The sequence below is a fragment of the Danio rerio genome, chromosome 20 (genome assembly GCF_052040795.2).
Source record: "Danio rerio strain M-AB ecotype USA chromosome 20, GRCz13ab, whole genome shotgun sequence".
Taxonomy (NCBI): domain Eukaryota; kingdom Metazoa; phylum Chordata; class Actinopteri; order Cypriniformes; family Danionidae; genus Danio; species Danio rerio.
In genome coordinates, this window is record NC_141040.1 from 9430001 (window position 1) to 9452038 (window position 22038).

Sequence of the window (22038 nt, forward strand, 5' to 3'; positions counted from 1 at the left end):
GCTTTAATCAAAACTTAATTTGTATTAGTTGTATGTTTTTGTCTTGATATACATTTTTATAATTGTAACCTAATAAGATCTTTATTTCTTGGCTTTTTATACTAAATACTGTGTTGTTAATCTTAAAAAAAAATATTGTTTGTTTTATTTATTCTTATATTTTATTTATAAATTATGTGTTCATTTTGTCTTTTTTTTTCATATGTTCGAACACCAGCTATAGAAGTTCTGTTCAGTTTCACCAAGATTATAGTTACATTGTCCATCAGAGTTAAACATTTAAACACTGCATAGCCTACTTAAAAAGGCAAACAAGGAAAAACATCCATGCTCACCGACACCGTTTATCTCAAGTGAGCACAAACCTCCTGCGTCAAACGGGGCGCCTCCTCCTGTGCTCAGCATCCAACCCGTACACATTTCCGCGATGTCGGATATCCAGCCCAGCCTCTAGGAAGTTCAACACACACTACCATTAACAGACCTCTCAAAAACGCACAATGAGCGAAATAAAAACGACAGAAGTGGCTTCAGCTGAAATAAAAGCAGCTCCGTCCGAAGAAAAAGACTGGGCGGCCGCTAAAGCGCATTATGAAAACTTGAAGTCTAAGAAACCGAGACCCGTAAGTAACGTAGCCTGATCTGTGAAGTTCAACAACACGACAGTTTGCGAAATAGCTGCTGACAGATGTTTGAGTTTAACTTGTGCTGTTTTTGAACGTGTTTTTAAACAGCCCAAGCCGAAAAATGCAGTCACTATCGCAGTTTCTTCCCGGACATTGTTTGACTTGACGGCGGAAAGGAAGATCTTTGAGGAAGAAGGTGTGGAGAAATATGTTCAACATCAGCAGGACAACGAGAACCAGCCCCTCAATCCAGGACCTGCCTTTCCTTTCGTCAAAGTGAGAATAACACTAATTAACATTAAAGTATACCACAGCCACAAAACTGTGTCCATTAGACTTAATTTTTTAACGTATTTTCCCTTTATTTAGAAAGGTTATATCTTTTATATTGCAAATAAATAACATGACAATCAATGCCAGATGTGTCAGCTCTTCTGAGGGTCACATTCCTGCAGATTTGGGCATCAATTTAAAGGGATAGTACACTCTCAATTTTACTCAGAAACATTTAACATCAATATTTACAGTTTTTCTCAGTCACTTTGGCGTGTTTCTCACAACACTAGTGAATTTTTGCACAACAGTTAATGCATTTCTCAAAACAATTAGTACAAACTGCAAAACCTAGCTGATAACCTGCAAAAGCGCGTCACATGTTCAAAATGGATAGTTCATTACTTAAAAGCAAGTATTCATGTCAATCAAAGTGTCAGTATCATCAAAATTAAAAGTCCTGACACCATTGTTTATGAACAAGATAGTCAAATAGCTTTGTGATGTTTTCATCATGACAGTTTACTTTGTACATTTTTTTCAATGCATAAAGTCTGATTTTGGTGACACTTCCTGAAAATGCTCAAGACTGCACTATATACTGTTTGCACAATCATTTGAAAACTACAGTAAAGTTAGACATCACTCGTTAGTGAGGTATCCGAGTATAAGACACTGAATATTTATGTTTTACATTTTTACTGCATTTGCTCTTTGCAATTCTAATTCATTCACACCATTGTGCAAAAAAAATAAAATAAACACACCCTTATTTACAACAAACATAAACTCCCTTTAGGTATAGAGCTGTGCACAACTGTATAAAATATTGCAGTACATATTGGAACTGAGCCTACAACACACACAGGTCTGGAAATCATTCATCCAATTGTTCAATTTTAAAGACATTTTCAAGAAAATAAAGGATTTAAATTTGTTTTATAAAATTTGCTTGACAGATTTTGACAACTAGTTCAACATTTTTGTATGTAACGACTCAAGTAATGAAATGAGGACTATTAGTTTTATATGCAATGACTATTCAGCATTTACAAGTTTAGTTAATTTTGACTGACATGACATAAGTAAATGATAATGTTATAAACAGCAGAGAGTTGTATGAAAGCAATTGATGCATGTCCAAAAGGATCTTCAATTTGTTGGAAGGAATGAGAAACTGCTACTAGGATGTGCACAAATGACTAATTGTTTTGAGAAATGCATTACCTGTTGTGCAAATGTAAATAGTGTTGTGAGAAATGCACTAAAGCGACTGAGAAAAACTGTAATCACCCAAGTGGTTTCAAACCTTTATGATTTTTTCTTAAAAATAAAAGAACATAAAAAATAACTTCACTATACTGACATTTATAATAATAATAATAAAAAAAAATAGTATGGAAGTCAATGGCAACAGGTTTCCTTTGGAAAAATATCTTCATTTGTGTTCATCAGTTAAATGAAGCTGAAACAGGTTTAGAACAAGTTGAGGAAAAGTAAAAGATGACATTTTCATTTGTGGGTGAACTGCTTCTATAAATAACACACCAGATCTGGCCAATCAAGTCCTTCAGGCTTTTTCAAACTGTGAAATCATGGCCCTTCTAAAAAATAAAATAAAGGTTCTTAAATTGAAGCAGTGCCTTAGAAATATGAATATGAGTTTTGAATCCCAAAGAACATTTCATTAAAATTTTGTTGATGGAACCATTTATGTCTTATTGTGAAGCCCATCTTAATGACTTCTAAAATAACTGTATCACTTTTTGTGATTTAGAAAAGATCTGTTCATATTAAAAGTTCTTCATGGAACTGTTAATATCAGTAAAAAGAACCTTTATTAAAATTTTTAACAATGTGTTAAATGTTTAAAAACACTATATTTTAAGGTGTCCTTGTTACACTTTCCATGAACTCACTTGTAATAACAATTAATTATTTTAGTCACATTATTTCAATGTAAAATTCACTATTTTAAGGGTGTACTCACACTAGGCATGGTTGTCTTGATTGGTGCCCAGGCACGATTGCCCTCCCCCTCCACTCGTGCTCACATTGCATTTTTTGCCTTCCAAGCCTGAGCATGCTTACATCATCGATGATGCAACTGCTCTGTTTAACAGAAGAGACTTGCTCTCGATCAGTACAGTGGATATTGCTTTCGTTATATTGTTTCGTATTATTTTAAGTCATTTAATATGCAGAGACCCACAGTAAACATAAATGTTTAGGAAAGTCATCGGGCTGCAGGTATTAGGAGGCTTCCTGCAGGTGGAAGTTGTTGTGCAGCGGGGTTTTGTATCGATAATATGACAGTTTAAGAATGATAAATAAATCCATATGAAATAGTCCCCTAAAAATTACATCGGGTCTTCAGTTTTGTACTCAGGCACACTTTGCACTCAACACTACAAGCATACTGTGCCAAAGCCCAACCTAACCATACTCTGGCACACCTCTTCCAACCGGGTCAGAGCCGGCAAACTAAACTGCTCATAGGTTAAATTCGGAGCACTCAAACTTGTCAAACGAACCGGGAAATGGGGGTCAAACGTGCCTCGGCACGGTTCAGATCCCCTACTATGAGTACACCCTAACAAACCATTAACTAAACCTTTTACCTCAATAAACTACTAATAAGCTGCTTATTAATAGTTAGTAAGGTAGTAGATGGATTTAGCTAAAATTAAGATAAGTTTATAAGTGCTAATAACCATTTAATACCTTTATAATAGGCAGGCAATAAGCCAGTAAATGGTTTGGATTGTTGCCTAAACTAAAGCATTACTATTATGCCTAATCTTCATAATTCATAACCATATAGTGAGTACACATCACTCTGTACACTGTATCAAGAACACCTTAAAATTAAGCGTTAACTAAATTTTTACATTAATTTTTTAAATTGCAATTGCAGGATGAGAGGGAAGCTCTGAGCTCAGGTAGGTCTCGAGAACTCTCCCTTGTAGATAAGAGCTGATGACAGAAAATGATTGCTATGAAGAGATGTGCTGCTGGATTAGAGTTTGATTGTAGTGCTAAATTTAGATTGATCAATTCACTTGTAGTTAGGGGTGTCACGATTTCGATTTTTAATCGAAATCGATTGGAATTTATGCTCAATTTCGATTATCGAATCAAAAAATAGAATCGTCGATGCTGCCACGCCCCCATGTTACGTCAGCTTGGCTTGCCAAGCGGGAAAAAACAGGCTTGTTGAAGTGCTTGTTGAACTGCAGATCCAGGAGACCCGTCGACAGAGCTTGAATCCTCTCCTCTTTCAATGAAGTCGACGGGGTGTTAGCATTTTGGATTTCCAGTGAGTTATGTTGACAACGTTCGTGAAAAAAACACAGTTTTACAAGCTCTGCTATGTACGTATTAGGGTTCGTCCGATAGACAACACCGGCATCGCGTAAACAAACATCGGGTAAACATCGGGTAAAACAAAGACCATGCAGGTCAGGTAGTTTAAACGGTAGGCTACAAATAATTAATTGGTCATTTATTAATTAATTATTCATAATCGAAAATCGAATCGAATCGTGCCTTTAGAATCGAAAATGTAATCGAATCGAGGATTTGGAGGATCGTGACACCCTTACTTGTAGTGCATGTTTTTGGAATGTGGGAGGAAACTGGAGAACCCGGGGGAAACTCACGCAAGCACAGGAAGAACATGCAAACTTCACACAGAAATGACAGCCGGCCTGTTATAGGACTAAAACCGGTGACGTTCTAGTTAGGGCAACCATGCCGCCCTATGAAGGGAAAGGTGGAGGAGTAGGGGTGGAAGAGGGGATTCTTTAAATCAAAGATGACTGTAGTGAGAAACCCCGGCTCTTTATAGTGGGTTAGGAATCGTCTGATTGGTGGATCATACATAGTAAATGCCGATCCATCCCTATTCAAGTCATAATCACGTGATTCTCTCGAAATTAGTTTAAAAATAAACTTCACTTCATATGCAGACAAAGGCCATAACGGTCTTGCGGTGGGAAATTTGTTTTTATAGTTTTCTCGTTTTTAATTATTAGAGTGTTTAGGTAAACTAAGAACAATGAGGTGTCATTAAAATAAACTCAATAAAATTAACATATTTTATTCACCAGACATGGATAACATCTTATAACAAGTCTTTATAGCACAACATTGCAGTTGTATTAAGTATTACTGTAGTGTACGACATACAGGCAGACAACACCTGTAATATAGAGGAAAAGAAAACAGCAGTCATAAGGGGATTAGCATTAGATCTGATTGTGATACTAATGTCATGCTAAAATACCTAGCTTAACATTATTTGCTTAATGGGAATATGAACAGAACAAAAGAAAATATACCCTGTCATTCAGTTTTTATTATATATATGGATTAGTTGCAGGAATTTGAAAAGGTTTCTTTTAGTTTGTAACAATAGACGTTCCTCAAACAGAACAGTGCAGCATGTGATCAAAAACACAGTTTGTAAAAAGGAGAAATATAATAATTTTATAAGTTTATAATAGGCTGTATAAACTGTATGTGTTTAAAACAGTGCTGCGAGCAAAAATAAATCATGATTAATTGCATACAAAATAAGGTTTTGTATAATTGAAGTACAGTAGGAGCACTGTGTATATTAATTATGTTTATAAAAATAAACACACATGGATATATTTGAGAAAATATTTGTATATACTGTATTTGAGAAGTTCAGTTGCAAAAACCTTTAAGTTCCATCTGAAATTTTTATCTAAAATAAGAATTTTTCAGCCTCCCTTGTTTAATGTCAGTTATTTCACTTAAAAAGCAATGAAAATAACCGGTTCCTTGCCATAAAAGTAAAATTACTGAACCTACTGTACACACAGGAGCCTGAAGTAAGTGCTTCGTTTAGAAGTAAATTTCAGACGGCATATCTTCTCTTCATTTAGATATAAAATATATATGTATATGACATAAATTATATCTAAATATAATATCTATGTAAATATTTTTGTTTTGTATAGTTTGTATGAGTGTGTATTACAAATCCATAATACATATATGAAATACATAATCACGATAAATCTTTGCCCAGCAGTAGTAGAAAAGATCATGACAATAACAATTTTATTTATATAGAACATTTTTACATCTTTCGTTGGCCAAAGTGCTTTCCAACAAATCAACCACAGACTAACAATAACGATCATACCTTCTAACAGCCAAATGCCTTAGAGCAGTAGTTCTCAAATTTTTTTCATCAAGTACCACCTTAGAAAAAAATTGTCTCTTCAAGTACCCCTAAAATGAGCAGTATTGAAATACAGTAGTGTATTAGGCCCAGTAAAGCAGCTACAACTTTGCACAGTTAAAAAAAACATGGCAACTTACCCCAGAAATATAGGCTATATGTCATATATGGCATACTATATACATAATTTTTCATAAATTTTGAAATATATGTAGCATGTACATGCCATATTTCATTCCTCCGCGTACCACTAGAAGGAAGCCCACGTACCACAGTTTGAGAACCACTGCCTTAGTATGAATAGCATTTAAGCTGATATTGGAAGATGCTTGTCTTATAGCCTTGTAGCCTTGGGGCTACAATGCAGAAAACATTTAAGTCTTGATTTGGGGATGCACAGTCGATCCTGACCGGAGGACCAAAGGGATTTGCTAGGCAGGTACAGTGTCAGTAACTAATGGAGGTAAACGGGAGTCATACAGTTTAGAGAAATAAAATCGAAAAGTACAATTTTAAACTCTAAGATGAACAGGCAGCCAGTGCAAAGACTGTAAGACTGGAGTAATATGCTCCATTTTGGACAAGTTGTAGCCTGGAAAGGACTGACTGGGTTAATCCAAATTAAAGTGAGTTGCAATAGTCCAGTCTAGATGAGCCAAAAACATGTCTCAATCATACTACTCTCGATTTACGTGCTGTGGTAAAATATGTTGAAAAGTAAATAACTGTACACAGGTTTTGGATTTGTTTATCATGAGTATTATTCTTGCGATGTGCACACAGGCACTGATGACTGTAAATGAGCGGCTGAGGGAACTTTATCCGGAAAGTGAAGAGCTCTTTGACATTGTTCTCATGACCAACAATCACGCCCAAGTTGGGGTGAGGCTGATGAACAGCATAAATCACTATGGTAGGTGTGCCATTTCTTCCTACACTAACATTGTGCAAGTCTTGAATTCTGAGCAACCCTTAGAAGTTTACAACTGAAGTTGAACTCATTGTTGACTTTACAAGTTTATTGACTAATTAGGAAGAAATTTGTCTTTGTGAATACACCAAGCAGTCAATATCAGTTGAAATACAGTCAATAATACACAGTGGAATCTTGTAATATGGTGTTAATAGAAAGATTCTCTTCTTCCAGATCTGACCATAGAGCGATTCTGCATGACTGGAGGTCAGAGTCCCATCGGCTACCTCAAAGCCTACATGACTAACCTGTATCTCTCCAGAGATTCCAAGAAAGTCGGGGAGGCCATCGAGGAAGGTAAGCTGATAACAAACTCACAGTTGTTACATGACTACTACAGCCTGTATGTTGAATGAAATGAAAGTGCCTCAGTTTTATGCTTTAGGTTGCTCGTTTTTATTTTTCTCAGCACTGGGGGTTTAGGGGTTAGTGTTCTCTCAGTGCTAGGTTGCAGCTGGAAGTGCATCTGCTGCATAAAAATCTATTCCAGAGTAATTTTTGGTTCATTCTCCCAATGAAATAGGGACTAAGCTGTAGGAAAAGTGAAGTTTTTGTTTTAGAGGTCTTCTACAATAGGTTTACTAGCACTGTGGTAAAAAAAAAATCATTTGATAAATCAATTCTGCATCAATCCTGAGATTTTCAAAATGCATTTCTGTTTTCTTTTTAATTGATTCTGAGGTCAGTTTTTAACAGAAGATGGCGCTCTAAACTAGGAAGAACAGTTTTGCATTCGGCTGTCATGTTAAGCCTGGTTTAAGCCTGATTTATACTTCTGTGTCAAGTGACCGGCGTAACCCACGGCGCAGGCAACGCGCGTGGCTGTGCATTTATACTTCTGCGCGCTGTCTCTGTCGGTCTGCATTAACACTTCCGAAACACTAGTGGGCAGTGAGGTGTTAATGTTCCTCTGTGTCGAGTTTCTTCTCTGCTGTTTTGCTTTTCCTGAACACTTCCGGGATGTACAAGTGGCTCAAACTCGCTCATTTTGAGGCAGGAACCGGCGGACGTGCAACAACTTTAACTATGAGGTAAACACAAAACAAAACTTTCCATCCGGAGCTCCTTCACGGGACTCCACACTTGTAAACAATCGCTACATTGGGTTCGCGCCATTCGCGCGGCTCTCGGTCCAGCCCAGACTCGTCAGCGCTACCAAGCCGACCAATCACAGACCTTACGCTACGCGTCGTTGCGACGTGTAGTTACATTTTTTGAGAGGTGCACGTCAGTGACGGCAATGGCCACGGCGAAGGGCTATGTTTGACGCAGAAGTATAAATCAGCCTTTATACTTCTGCGTCAAGTGATCAGCGTGAACCACGGCGAATGCCTTGCGCTTTTTCGTGCATTTATACTTCTGTGCGCTTTTTGTGTTCCTCTACAAGAACACTTCCGATGATGTTGTTTTTAAAGGCCTATTGGGCCTTTTAAAATGTAAAATAGTTACATTTCCTCGTCAGATCAGGCTGAACAGAACAGTGAAAATCTCAGAATTGATGACGAATTGATTTCTTGATCGTTTTGTTTTTGCCATAGCTCTAAGGTTTACACGCATCTATAGTCAAAAAAACGCTTTTAGTTTTTCAGTAACACATTTCACATCAACTCATTAGACAGTGAGTCTTAATTGATTTGTTTAAAGATTAATCCTTTCTAAACCTCTCTTTTCCACAAGAATCTGCTTTAATGGGTATATTGGTCGAGTCTGTTGTGATTGGTCAGGCAGGCTTTCTCACTCCTCAGCAACTGCACACAACTGAAGGACAGTAATGATGGCACTGAAAAAGCTACATTAGATGATCGATCCATATCTCCTTGGCATACATGGCTCGAATAAAAAATTTCTTAGTGTACATTTTTAATTTATTTATGATAACTATCAGATGCTTTTACTAATATATATATATATATATATATATATATATATATATATATATATATATATATATATATATGCTTTGCCTTTAAATCAGCATTAAAGTGATGGTTCACCTAAAAATGAAAATTCTGTCATTATTTACTTATCTACCACTTTTTTCAAACCTGTTTGAGTTTCGAGATGATGTTGGGGACAAAAGCCATTGTTCTAACTGTGGCTGCTTTTTTCTAACATTCTTCAGAATGTTATTTTGTGTTCAACAGAAGAAAGCAATTCATAAACTTAGAACCATTTGAGTGTGAGAAATTTATTAGGATATTCATTTTGGGTGCACAATTTTACAGTTGGAAATTGAAGTGGATTTATGGCAAAAATGGTCTCAAAATGAACGTAAATTCATACATACTTAAGATAAGAGATTCATTTCACAGCTTCAGTCATTGTAATGGGATTTTTTTCTGAAAGCATGCTAGTCATTCTAGAGTAGATCTTTTGTGTCAACATTTGCTTCTACTCAACATGACGTCAACAACAAAAGCCAAAAACAGCCTTTGAGGGTCAAAGCAGATGCTGTTTGTTGCTGAGGACCGAGCTGGCAGATGCAGTTTGTTATGGATCAGTAATGAAGTGAAACTGGAAATGCTGACAGCTCATTTCATCAGTTCAGAATACATTCTTTCATCTAGGACACAATCTCTTTACTTTGAAACTTTGCAGATCTTTTACAATCATAAACATCTACATTACACACTGCATGAATGTTGATATTGAAAAGAAAAAAAAACACAATCGGAGCACTTTAAAGGAATAGATAGACAATTCTGTTATCACTTCCACCCCCTTCAATTGTTCCAAACCTGTTTGACTTTCGTTCTTCTGTTGAACACAAACAAAGATATTCTGAAGGAAGCTGGAAACCTGTAACCATTGACCTTTCATAGTTTTTCATTTTTCATTTGTTTTTCCGGTCACTAATGTATATGGGATTTCAGCTTTTTTTAGAATACCTTTTTTTTGTGTCCAACAGTATAAAGCAACTCATGAAGTTTTAGATCCACTTGAGGGTGAATAAAAAGAGAGCAGATCAAATTTTTGGGTGAACTATCATTTTAGGGGTTCATAAATTTTTCTGTGGCTTAAACCCCCATTTATCAGGGGTTGCCACAGAGGAATGAACCGCCAACTATTCTGGCTTATGTTTTACTTGGCGGATACTTTTCCAGTCACAATCCATTATTGGGAAACACCCATAAACACTCGCACTCACACTCACACACACACACACACACACACACACTCATACCCTACGGCCAATTTTGTTTATTTAATTCACCTATAGTGCATGTCTTTGGACTGTGGGGGGCAACCAGAGGAAACCTACTAGAACACAGGGAGAACAAGCAAACTCCATACAGAAATGCCAACTGGTCCAGCTGGGTCTCGAATCAGCGACCTTCTTTCTTTGAGGCAACAGTGCTAACCACTGAGCCACCATGCCGTCCCCTTTTAATATCTAACCCTGTAAATTGCACACAACTTCTCAGATTGCATATCTCAAAGGCTGGAACACACTAAATAACTTCTGCCCAGAAATTTAGATTTAAAGTCTGAAAGAGTCAATGCTAGTTGCCAAATTCATTTTTTAGCTTAAGACGATGATTCCATCTGGTTGAATAATTTCAAGCATGTTGATTATTGAACACATTGTTTTTAATTCATCATGCATCTCCTCACTCATTCCCTCAGCAGCCATGTGATCACAAGTGTTTTTAAAATGTAGTCAACTTTAAGTTACGCAGTGTGTTCTAGTCTTAAGATTTATCATTTACAGTACACTGTAAAAAGCAGGGTTCCACATAACTAATTAATGTTGTCCCAACACAAATTGATTAAGTTAACTTGACACTTTTAACAAATTTATGTCGATTGAACATAAAAAATTAAGCTGTCCCAATGAAATCTCAAGAATTGATTTGTTTCAGCTCATTTTAAATAAGTAGTTTGAATGAGCAAAAAAATATATATGTATATTTTTGAGTGTATATTTTTAGTAGGGCTGCATATTATTGGAAAATCTGACATTATAAAAAAGTGCTTTTCTGCAATATACACTAACCGGCCACTTTATTACGTACAACCAACTGCTCATTAATGCCAATTTCTTATCAGCCAATGACATGGCAGCAACTCACTGCATTTAGACATGGTCAACACAATCTTTTGCAGTTCAAACCGAGCATCAGAATGGGAAAGACAGGTAATTTAAGTATATTTAAAGCTGGCATGGTTGTTGGTATCGGAAGACCAGTATCAGAAACTGCTGATCTACTGGGATTTTCACACAAAGCATCTCTAGTGTTTATAGAGTTACAACCAAGGTATGCAGATGAGCATCTCTGAATGCACAGCATGTCAAACCTTGAGGCGGATGGGCTACAGCAGCAGAAGACCACACCGGGTGCCACTCCTGTCAGCTAAGAACAGTAAACTGAGGCTACTATTTACACAGGCTCACCAAATTTGGACAATAGAAGATTGGAAAATTGTTGCCTGTCGCAGATTTCTGCTGTGACATTCAAATAGTGGGGACAGAATTTGGCATCAACAACATGAAAGCATGGATCCATCCTGCCTTGTGTCAGTCGTTCAGGCTGGTGGTGGTGGTGCAATGGTGTGGGGGATATTTTCTTGCCACACTTTGGGCCCATTAGTACCAATTGAGCAATGCTTCAGCCTACCCGAGTATTGTTGCCAACCATGTCCATCTCTTTATGACCACAGTGTACCCATCTTCTGATGGCTACTTCCAGCAGGATAACGCACCATGTCATAAAGTGTGAATCATCTCAGACATTTTTTTTTTTTTTTTTAACATGAAAATTAGTTCACTGTACTCAAATGGCCTCTACAGTCACCAGATCTCAATCATATGTCAATATGGACCACAATCTCTGAGGAATATTTCCAGTAGGAAAAAGGGAGTCCAATCCTGTACAAGTAAGGTGTAGCTAATAAAGTGAATGTATGTTGCAATAAGTTTACAATACCAGCAACTTAAATAGCTCTATTTGGAATTATTACATTTAGATTGATTGGGATGATTCTGAAGGGTGCCGATTCATGCATAAACTATAGTAAACAAATTAGAAGCATAGATAAATGCAACAGAGCAAAGGTAAAAGTGAAATAAACACTGCTTTATGGATTTTCAGACAATCTACCAGTATTCAGGTACAGAAATTGAATAGGCAATGTTTAAATAAAACTGCATCGTCTTCATTATGTAATAAGTTTACTACAATTTATTCTTAAAAAGTTACAAATAATACAATTTGAATTTTAAACTTTCTAGAAATACACACACAGGCCTTAAAAACACATGCTGATAATAAACTTTAACTCTAATGGTTCAGCTTTACAAATCTCATGTGTTCTGAACTGTGGCTCACTGTACTCAAATGGCCTCCACAGTCACCAGATCTTGACATTAGCATATCTTGCGATGTGACTATTGTGGATGACGTTGCATCAGAAACGACTCCCGCTTTTGACGTCTTCTTTGCAGGAATTACACGTTGTATGCATCACTGCAGCATTTGTACAATGCTTTAAATGAATGCTGTTTGTCTAACAAATTCACATAATAAAGAGCACGATAAAATAACGTTATTAACCGGTTAACTGTAAACGTTTCTGTTCAGAATGATTAAAGTTGATTTCGTTTTATTTTTTTTTTTTTCTGTTCCTACAAAATGTCATTCGTTTCAGTTTTTCGTTTTTGTTCCTTGAACCGGTTCAAAGCCCTGATGAAAAAAATATTCTTAAACATACATGGTAAGAGTATATTTATGTATGGGGACATTCATTTGGTTGTATTGTACCTTTGTTATTTGCAAAATAGTCTTAAAAATACAACTTGAAAAAGAACCGTGATAAAAATCGTGAATCGTGATTTCCCCAGAAAAAATCGTGATATACTTTTTCCATATCGTCAACACCTACATGTGCGCAATGCTATATTGATGCTGAAATGATATATTGTGCAGTCCTAATTTACAGTTATGGTGGCTTCAAAGAGTGTTCCTCATTCAGTAGCCAGTATTTTAACGTTGTGCATTAACCCTCCTCATGACTTACAAAAATGACCCGTGACCATTCTAACAGCAGGAACAAACCCTAAATAATATATATATTTTTTTTATCTTGAACAACATTATGAAAGTGATGTCTTTTCATGTGTCCACCAACGCTGTACACACATAGGGTATAACAGTAGGCACTGTTGTAATACTGTGTTTATTGTGACAGGTATCGCAGCAGCCACCATGTTTAAGTCTGATGTGGAGACTCAGCTGTCAGAGACACAGCTGCGTGTGGCGTTTGATGGAGACGCTGTGCTCTTCTCGGATGAGTCTGAGATCATAGTGAAACAGCACGGCCTGGACACCTTCTTTGAGCATGAAAAGCAGCATGAGAACAAACCACTTGCACAGGTACTGACGGGAATCACATGAACTTGGTGGAGCTTGTAAACAGTTACAATGTTGCTGACTATATTTGAATTTATGCTTGAAAGATAATACATCCAAAGTGCTTTGCATTTAACAAGTTTATTTTCTGAAGTGCACCAGTGTTCAGTGTGTCCAATGCTATCTTGTGTAAATTCAGAATGTTTTGATTTAGACTGATTTACATGTTCTCATTCATTTTAGTTTAATTTTCTCATCCCCCAATGAGAGGTAGGTTTTAGAGTCTGCTTTGGGAGCACATCTCTCCTTAAAAATGTCAAGTTTTTATATGAATTTGAATTAGTGACTTTGACAATACATAAAATAGTTACTTTTCTTCTTGCGGTCCGGCTGGGGTGTCATAATCAGCTGCTAAATTCAAATCTGCTTTTGCTTGTAGATTTGCACCGAACCTGAGAGACTCGCTTAGTTCTTTCTCATAAATCTCACAACGGTTTACTGATTTTTATCCTCATGTTTATAGTTTCAGATATTTAAAAAAATGCAGGTGCAGTTTATGCTTGAACGCGACAAACCATGTATATCATGTTGATGTATATTTTCAAGTCTGAAAAAGTCAGGGGTAACGATAAAGTGTTCAGCTAAACTTGAGGTTTAGTTTTGAGTTCTGAAAAGTGCAGTACATTTTTATTGCAGTGTGCAGGAACATTTAGGGTACATTTCAATCAGTTTTCTAGCTTCCAAGGTCATTCATCAGTAGGTCGTGTGCACAAACTCAGGCACTGGGAAGGACTGTAAGGAGCATGGTTCACTATACATTGGAACACACTGAGTGTTACGGCCCAAACTCAAAACTGGCTCGAATAACAACAACATTCAAGGTTTAAGCCGAACATATGGAAGACACAGACGTTTGAATTTTTAAATTGACGTTCCGTCAATACGTTTAATTTTCCATAAATCATATGTTTTCAAAAGAGACAAAACATTAACAAAAATCAAGTAGACAGTTAGGGCAGCTAAGGTAAACAGGTCTCTGACTATACTGCTTTAAATGGACAGATCTTACCTAACTCCCGTGAAAGGAATAAAAATAGGTGAGTCTTCCGGGCCACTGCTTACCTTCGCTAAACTAAATAAATAACAAAACGTGACTATAAAAAAAAAAACCCTACCTGCTACAAAACAAAGTATCAAAATAAACAAACTAGTTAACATATTACGAACTAAAAATCAAAAGATTAACAGGAACAAAACACTAAATGGAGCGGCATCTAGATGATCGCCTGGCTTGCAGAGCACCGCCAGCCAGACTGCCTGAGCGCAAGCCACCACCGGGCTGTGGGAGGGCGAGAGACTGCAAGACAGAGAGAGAGAGAGAGAGAGAGAGAGAGAGACGCCATTGCTGTCAGCCTTATATACTGGGAATCCCCAGTGACGTCACGGGCGTTATCCAATCCTCGATAAGCCGGCTAGAAACACTCCTCCTAGAACTCGATCGCAACAAGCACAAACCGGCAATACATAAATAGATTAATTAAATAACACAGACCTACGTAACACTGAGTCTGAACTGAGAACATCCTCATTGCACATCAACAAAACTTCAACTTTGAAACAACAACAGAACTAGTCATTTTCATATATGATGTTTATAAAAGTACTAGATTCTTTCTAGCCTGTCACGCTATGTTCGTTTATGTTAAAAAAATAATTGAATAACGAATTCTTTTTAGAGAAACGTCTCTCGATTGTCATTTTGTTGAATTATTCGAGTCATGTGATTCATATTTTGTGCTTTTGAACATCTGTTAAGGTTGCATTGTGTGTATTGATATGTATTGATATTTACGATGCATTATTTAAAAAAAATCTTGTTTGTCATTATGTTAAATGATTTGGTCACATGACTAATATTTCATTCTTCTGAACTTCATCGATACACTGTGAAGTTTATTTGTAAACTAATTTCGAGAGGATCACATGCTTATGATTGTTCTCAGCTGGTCCTGCATCAGCTCATGATTGATTCTCCAATCAGATGATTCCTCACTCACTATAAATAACCAGAGTTTTTCTTGTCTCAATATCTTTGTCTTGAAGAATCCCACCCTACCCACCCCTACTCTTCCTCCTTTCCAGATGGGCGACATGGTGGCCCAGTGATTAGCCTCTTAGTGGATGTTTGGAAGCACTAAATATGATTCATGTTACCCAAATCTGTTGTTGAATTTGATTGCATCTTGGGACCTTTTTTTGTGAATTTTGTGATTGATACACCATTTAAAATGGTTGACACCCTGATCAGTGCACTGACTACTAAAAATAATTCGTTATTCACAGCCATGTCACCCTGCAGCCCAAGACAGGTTACTCACTGAAGCTAAGCATGGCTGAGTCTGGTCAGTACCTGAATAGGAGACCAGATTTGAAAACTAGGTTGCTGTTGGAAGTGGCCAGCAGGGGGCGCTCAACCTGTGGTCTGCGTGAAGCATGATTTATACTTCTGTGTCAAGTGACCGGCGTAACCCACGGTGCATGCAACGCGCGTGGCTGTGCATTTATACTTCTGCGCGCTGTCTCTGTTGGTCTGCATTAACACTTCCGAAGCGCTAGTTGGCAGTGAGGTGTAAATGTTCCTCTGTGTCGAGTTTCTTCGCTACTTTTTTGCTTTTCCTGAACACTTCTGGGATGTACAAGTGGCTCAAACTCGCTCATTTTGAGGCAGGAACCGGCAAACGTGCAACAACTTTAACTATGAGGTAAACACAAAACAAAACTTTCCATCTGTAGCTCCTTCACGGGACTCCACACTTGTGACATGTAGTTACATTTTTTGAGAGGTGCACGTCAGCGACGCCGACGGCCATGGCGAAGGGCTATGCGTCAGCGCCGTAGCATACGCCGACGTTTTACGCAGAAGTATAAATCAGCCTTAAGTCCTAATACCCCAGTAAAAAGTGAAGGGGACGCTATACTGCTCAGTGAGCGCCGTCTTTCGGATGAGACGTTAAACCGAGGTCCTGACTCTGTGGTCATGGCACTTCTCGTAAAGAGTAGGGGTGTAACCTATATGTCCTGGCCAAAGTCCCTCTATTGTGACAAACGATAATGGTTTCCCAATCATCCTCATCCACCGAATTGGCTCTATCACTTTCTCTTTACTCCACCAAAAGCTGGTGTGTGGTAAGAGCGCTGGCGTCATTGTCCTGTGGCTGCCGTCACATTATCCAAGTGGATGCTGCACACTGGTGGTGGTATGGAGAGACTCCCCTCATGATTGTGAAGTGCTTTGGGTGTATGGCCATACACAATAAATGCGTTATAGAAATACACATTACATTACATCACATTACATTACTAAACCAGAGTGCTGATTGAGGAGTATCCATTGTTTTTTTTCACCTTTGAGATTATTAACTGACCTGCAATGGACAGCTGTCAATAATAGATCTTCAGACTCAATGCATCCCTTTATATTTCTTCAGGGTCCTTTAAAATGCTTCCTGGAGGCTCTCGGGAAGCTCCAGAAGAAATTCTATGCCAAGAACGAGCGTCTGAACTGCCCCATCCGGACATTCCTGGTGACGGCGAGGAGTGCGGCCAGCTCAGGGGCCCGTGTGCTGAAGACGCTCAGGAGCTGGGGCCTGGAGATCGATGAGGCTCTGTTTCTCGCCGGGGCCCCTAAAGGGCCCCTACTGCAGAAGATTCGCCCGCACATTTTCTTTGATGATCAGATGTTTCACATCGAAGGGGCAAAGGAGATGGGCACCATTGCTGCCCACGTGCCATATGGCATCGGACAGAAATATAACAAAGGGAAGCTGATTGAACCAGAAAAGCAGCAGAAATGAAGAAACATGATCAAACAGGTCAGCAGGAGTTCATTATGCTGTTGAGATAAAGATATCTACATGTACTTGTAATGTTTTTGTTCTTTTACCAACACTGTTGAAATGTGTTTTATAGGACATCTATAGTTTTGCTTGCACATAACCATCGTTAGTTTTAGCAATGATGCAGGAATATTATTTGTAGTTTGTTTGACAAGAAAAAGGGCTACTGATCTATCTATCTATCTATCTATCTATCTATCTATCTATCTATCTATCTATCTATCTATCTATCTATCTATCTATCTATCTGTCTGTCTGTCTGTCTGTCTGTCTGTCTGTCTGTCTGTCTGTCTGTCTGTCTGTCTGTCTGTCTGTCTGTCTGTCTGTCTGTCTGTCTGTCTGTCTGTCTGTCTGTCTGTCTGTGTCTGTCTGTCTGTCTCTGTCTGTCTGTCTGTCTGTCTGTCTGTCTGTCTGTCTGTCTGTCTATCTATCTATCTATCTATCTATCTATCTATCTATCTATCTATCTATCTATCTATCTATCTATCTATCTACCTACCTATCTACCTACCTACCCACATACCCACCCACCCACCTACCCACCCACCTACCTACCTACCTACCTACCTACCTGCCTACCTACCTACCTACCTTATACTGTATGTCAGTTGTTTTATATAAAAATTGTCTGTGTGCTATATTTATATGGAATATTGGAGATCAGGGTGCATATACAGCACGATTTGCTTAATACATTACTATCCCAAGCATTCTTTTTTTTTTTTTAAAGATGTCTAATAGATGTCTAATAGACGTCCTAACATAGTCGTCTTGGCTAAAACAAGGCTAAATTTGGGCTGTCAGTGAAAATCTAATGGACGTCTAAAAATAGACTAGTCATTAAATAAACAGAAATGAATGACTACACATATAAAGTCTGTCTATTTGATGACTAGTCTAGTTTTGGACTATTCTTAAATCTCTGTTAGATTTTTTACTTGCAGACAAAAGTTTACTCTTCTTTTAGCCAAGCTTTTTATGTTTAGATGTTTATTAGATGTCTATTAAACACAAAACTGTTTGCTGGGATAGGTCTATTTAAAAAATAGGAAATTAAGTAAATAAAAAAACGTTTTAAAATCAATAGAATAGTGTTTTATATGCATTGTAGATTTTGTCAACAGTGTAAAATATATTTTTAGGTAATACAGACTTGCACAATAATGCTGGAATATTCTTTGTCCAATGTGTCTATTAGACAAAGAAGGCTTGCCTTTTTTACTTTTTACACTTTTTATAGATTTATATCAATATATTGGGTTTACATTTTACACATTTATAAATTTGATTACTATGATAACAATTAACATCTGACTGTTCTGAGGAGGAAACATACTTTCAGAATTCATTAGTGGAATATTCATTATGATCACTGTTTGCTGTGCAATTCAGACTGATCCTCTGCCTATTGGGCTGTTTTTGTGGTTGCGAACTGTTACTGTTTTGAAATGTTCTCATCAGTGTTCTCCAGGGTTAATTTACTTGTTTTGCAAATGGCAGTTACATAATGTGTTGATGCTGCTCCACTTATATTAAAAAGATCAGAAACACTATTGATTGCCTTTAAGGTTATGTTGTCTGTCGCTGAATTTGATAATCGTTTAGTAAAGCTGTTGTATATCATGTCTCGGTAAGCTCCTATACCTTCGGTGTAATTGCACTGCAGTTTGTATGTTTACAAACATGATCAGGGCAGGTTCAGAAAATGACATTTTATGCTGCATTGGTTTTGTTTTGGTTTCAGGCTGCTTGGTAAAATTCAATTTCATACTTGTTAGTGGGATAAATAAAGGTTTGTAGGTGCAAATTTTTTGAATGTCAAACCTGTAATGTCCTACGAGTTTCTACTAAGGACCATAAATTGACATACTTAGAAATGTAAATTCCACTCTTTATAATACATTGGATGTATATGTCAACATTATTATGACTTTTTCTTTCAAATAATAATAAAAAAGTCTGCTGTACACAAAATAATCAACATTTGTTGTTTTTTTTGACAACTGATGTGAGCAATTTAACTCTTTGGGGGCACATTGAGGTTTTATCATCTCCAGAATTGAAGCATATAGGACCAACAAGATACCAAAAGTATAGTTTGTTGAAAAAAAACAAAAAAGCATATTAATATATCTTCAAAACATACCAACATTTGTTCTTCAGCAGTGGTATCATAATCATAAGAATATAATAATCATAAGAAACCGCAGTGCTATATAGCACCAGTAATGGTTCTTTGGGGTGGTTAAGGTGCTACATACAGTATCAGCATCTTTAAATGTATCGGTGCTATGTAGCACTCAAAAAGTGGTTCCCATAGGATAAAGTGCCAAAGAAGCACTTGTACTCTTTAGCACTTTTTAGAATGTACCTCTTGAGCTATAGGTGTGCAAACTTTTTTAAAAAATCAATCCAGTTTTAAATAGTCACCACATACACAATGCAAGAACAACTGCTGAAATCAATATTTTACCAATAGACATATCAGTCTACATAAATATAGCAATTAATCCCTCTGAAAATCTGATAACTTTTTTTCATAATAAATAATTGTGCATAATCCAGTAAACTTACTGCCACAAGTCTTATAAAATAGCTTTCTGTGATTCCTTTCAAATGTTTTACATTCAGCAACTTCTGACAGGAACTTTTTAACAATGAAAGAGGTTTGCGTGTTGTTTAGTCTGTTCCCAAATTCACAAAACATCCTAAGGCTAAAAGATTTTCCTAACTTGCAGACTTGTAAAAACAATGGGTGTGTCAGTCCAAAATTTTAGACATTTGCTCTAAAAGTATTTTAACAAATTGCTTGAACTAAATCAATTAAACGTTAAGGGTAGTGGAGAGGAATTACCAAGACCAAACCACAGACTATCCTAAAAGGTCTGTTTTCAGCAATATTAGCGTTTAACCACAATGTGAGAAATGTGACCCTGGACAACAAAACCATATAACTGTCTTTTTTTTCAGGTCTGATATCTAATTTAAGTTATTATTATTTTTATTTTTTACATTTTTGGGATAATGTAAGTACACCAGTCAGGAAAATATACACTAACTATAAGACAAATTTTACACTGTTAGCTATTTTCTGTAGAATCTACAGTAACTTACTGTAAATCAGTTACAGCAAAAATACTGTATTTACATTAACAGTATCATTTATCTTGCTCTCTCTCTATTGTATATCTTTATATATGTATTGTATTACTGTAAAATATATAGTAAATATAACTGTCCTACAGTAAAATACAGTTTAGATTACAGTGAAATACTGAGTATTTTATAAAAATGTTAACAGTGTATAACTTTTGCATTTAGGAGTGAACCTTTTTTTTTTTACTGCTATTTAGGGGAATACTTATGTAACATAAAGGCAGGTTTATCCTTCTGCGTTGAGTGATTGGCATGACCCATGGTGCCTACCTTGTGCGTAGCCATACATAATACTTCTGCGTGCTGTTTGTTTTGCTCTGCAATAACACTTCTGAAGCGCTAGCTGGCAGTAGGTTATGTAATGTTCCTCTTTATCGAGTTTCTTTCGAGTTTTGTTTTTTCTGAGCGCTACCTTATTGTCAGGGCCGGTGCGTCCATAGAGGCGACCTAGGCGGCCGCCTAGGACGGCAGTACATATAGGGCGGCGTTCGCGACACCTCCCTTACCACCGGCATCCTCAGATATATTTGCGCATAGGGCGGCAGAATAGAGGTCAGCGACACCTGCGCGTCCTCAGTTATATCCGCACAAAGGAAAAAACTAGTCCTCAGTTATGTCTTTACAATAAAAATGAAAAAAAAAAAAAAAATTCAATTAGATAGGTAAGGATCAAACTCAGGTCCTGCAGTGTGGTAACGCATCGTGCTGACCACTGGACCACAATGGCGCTATTGTTAAAAACATGTCTATTGACTACTTAATCTTTTTCTCCCCTTTCTAGATTTCTTATCAATTTATGTCAGATTTATTAATGTAGTGAATAATCTGATTTTCATTAAGCAGGTGTAATATTCATTAATATTAATTATTCGAATTCTTAGATTCACTAAGGTGCCGCTGTTTGGGGTCGAATAATAGTTACGTCATCATTAACCTGCAGGCTGCATTTTGCTCACGGGGCTGCGAGAAAATAAATAAAAAGCGCGGAGCTGCCGCAAAATAATTAATAAAAATTAAAAATAAAAAAATGAAAAAAGTGCGACTTCTGAGAGTGCAAGCAGCTAGGGACACCGGCCCTCGCGGCCAAAAAACGGATCGGCCCACCGGGAATTCTCCCGTTCCTCCCAATTAGCCAATCCGGGCCTGCCCGCGCATCCTCAGTTACATACGCGCAAAGGGCGGCAGAATAGAGAGGGCAGCGTCCGCCACACCTCCCTCCCTCAGCAGCACCCACACGTCCTTAGTTATATCAGCGAAAAGGACAGCAGAATAGAGAGGGCAGCGTCCGCAACACCTCCCTCCCTCAGCACCCTCAATTATATCTGCGCATAGGGCAGCAGAATAGAGGTCTGCAACACCTCGCTTCATTTTCATAACCGGTCACTTTCGTTTTTACATTGGGGTTGAGGGCGGCGAGATCGTCCTTTGCCTAGAGCGGCAGTTCAGCTTGCTCCGGCCCTGCTTAATGTACAAGTAGCTAAGACGTAAAAGTTTCCAGCTGGAGCTTCCTCATGAGACTCGACACTTGTAAACACTTGCTCCATCG

General features: G+C 37.5%; 2 protein-coding genes across 9 annotated transcripts in view; one reads left to right on the forward strand and one right to left on the reverse strand.

Annotated features, from left to right (window-relative positions):
• The window catches only part of syt14b (synaptotagmin XIVb), a 44400-nt gene extending 43588 nt beyond the window's left edge, over positions 1–812 (reverse strand). For 4 of the 8 annotated variants that reach the window (XR_015517776.1, XR_015517775.1, XM_087297296.1 and 1 more), the window contains exon 1: positions 366–812. Coding sequence is in view for 4 of the 8 variants with exons in the window: in XM_087297296.1 (XP_087153422.1) it covers positions 366–420 (55 nt within the window). In the remaining 4 variants the exon portion in view is untranslated. Of the gene's footprint in view, positions 1–335 lie in introns of all 8 variants that reach the window. The other 4 variants (XR_015517771.1, XM_087297295.1, XM_087297292.1 and 1 more) reach the window with 1 other exon arrangement.
• On the forward strand, positions 437–19313 carry nt5c1bb (5'-nucleotidase, cytosolic IB b). Its single transcript, XM_087298036.1, has 6 exons — positions 437–623; positions 735–902; positions 6901–7030; positions 7265–7387; positions 13280–13464; positions 16929–19313. The coding sequence occupies exons 1-6, from the start codon at positions 501–503 to the stop codon at positions 17292–17294; spliced, it is 1095 nt and encodes a 364-aa protein (XP_087154162.1). The 5' UTR covers positions 437–500; the 3' UTR covers positions 17295–19313.
• The last annotated feature ends 2725 nt before the right edge of the window (positions 19314–22038 follow it).

Excerpts from the sequence above, each read along its gene's own strand:
- nt5c1bb (XM_087298036.1), top strand. The coding sequence starts at position 501 with ATGAGCGAAATAAAAACGACAGAAGTGGCTTCAGCTGAAATAAAAGCA. Across the intron at positions 7,388-13,279 it reads CGGGGAGGCCATCGAGGAAG|GTATCGCAGCAGCCACCATG; the intron begins GTAAGCTGATAA and ends TTATTGTGACAG. Across the intron at positions 13,465-16,928 it reads AGAACAAACCACTTGCACAG|GGTCCTTTAAAATGCTTCCT; the intron begins GTACTGACGGGA and ends ATATTTCTTCAG.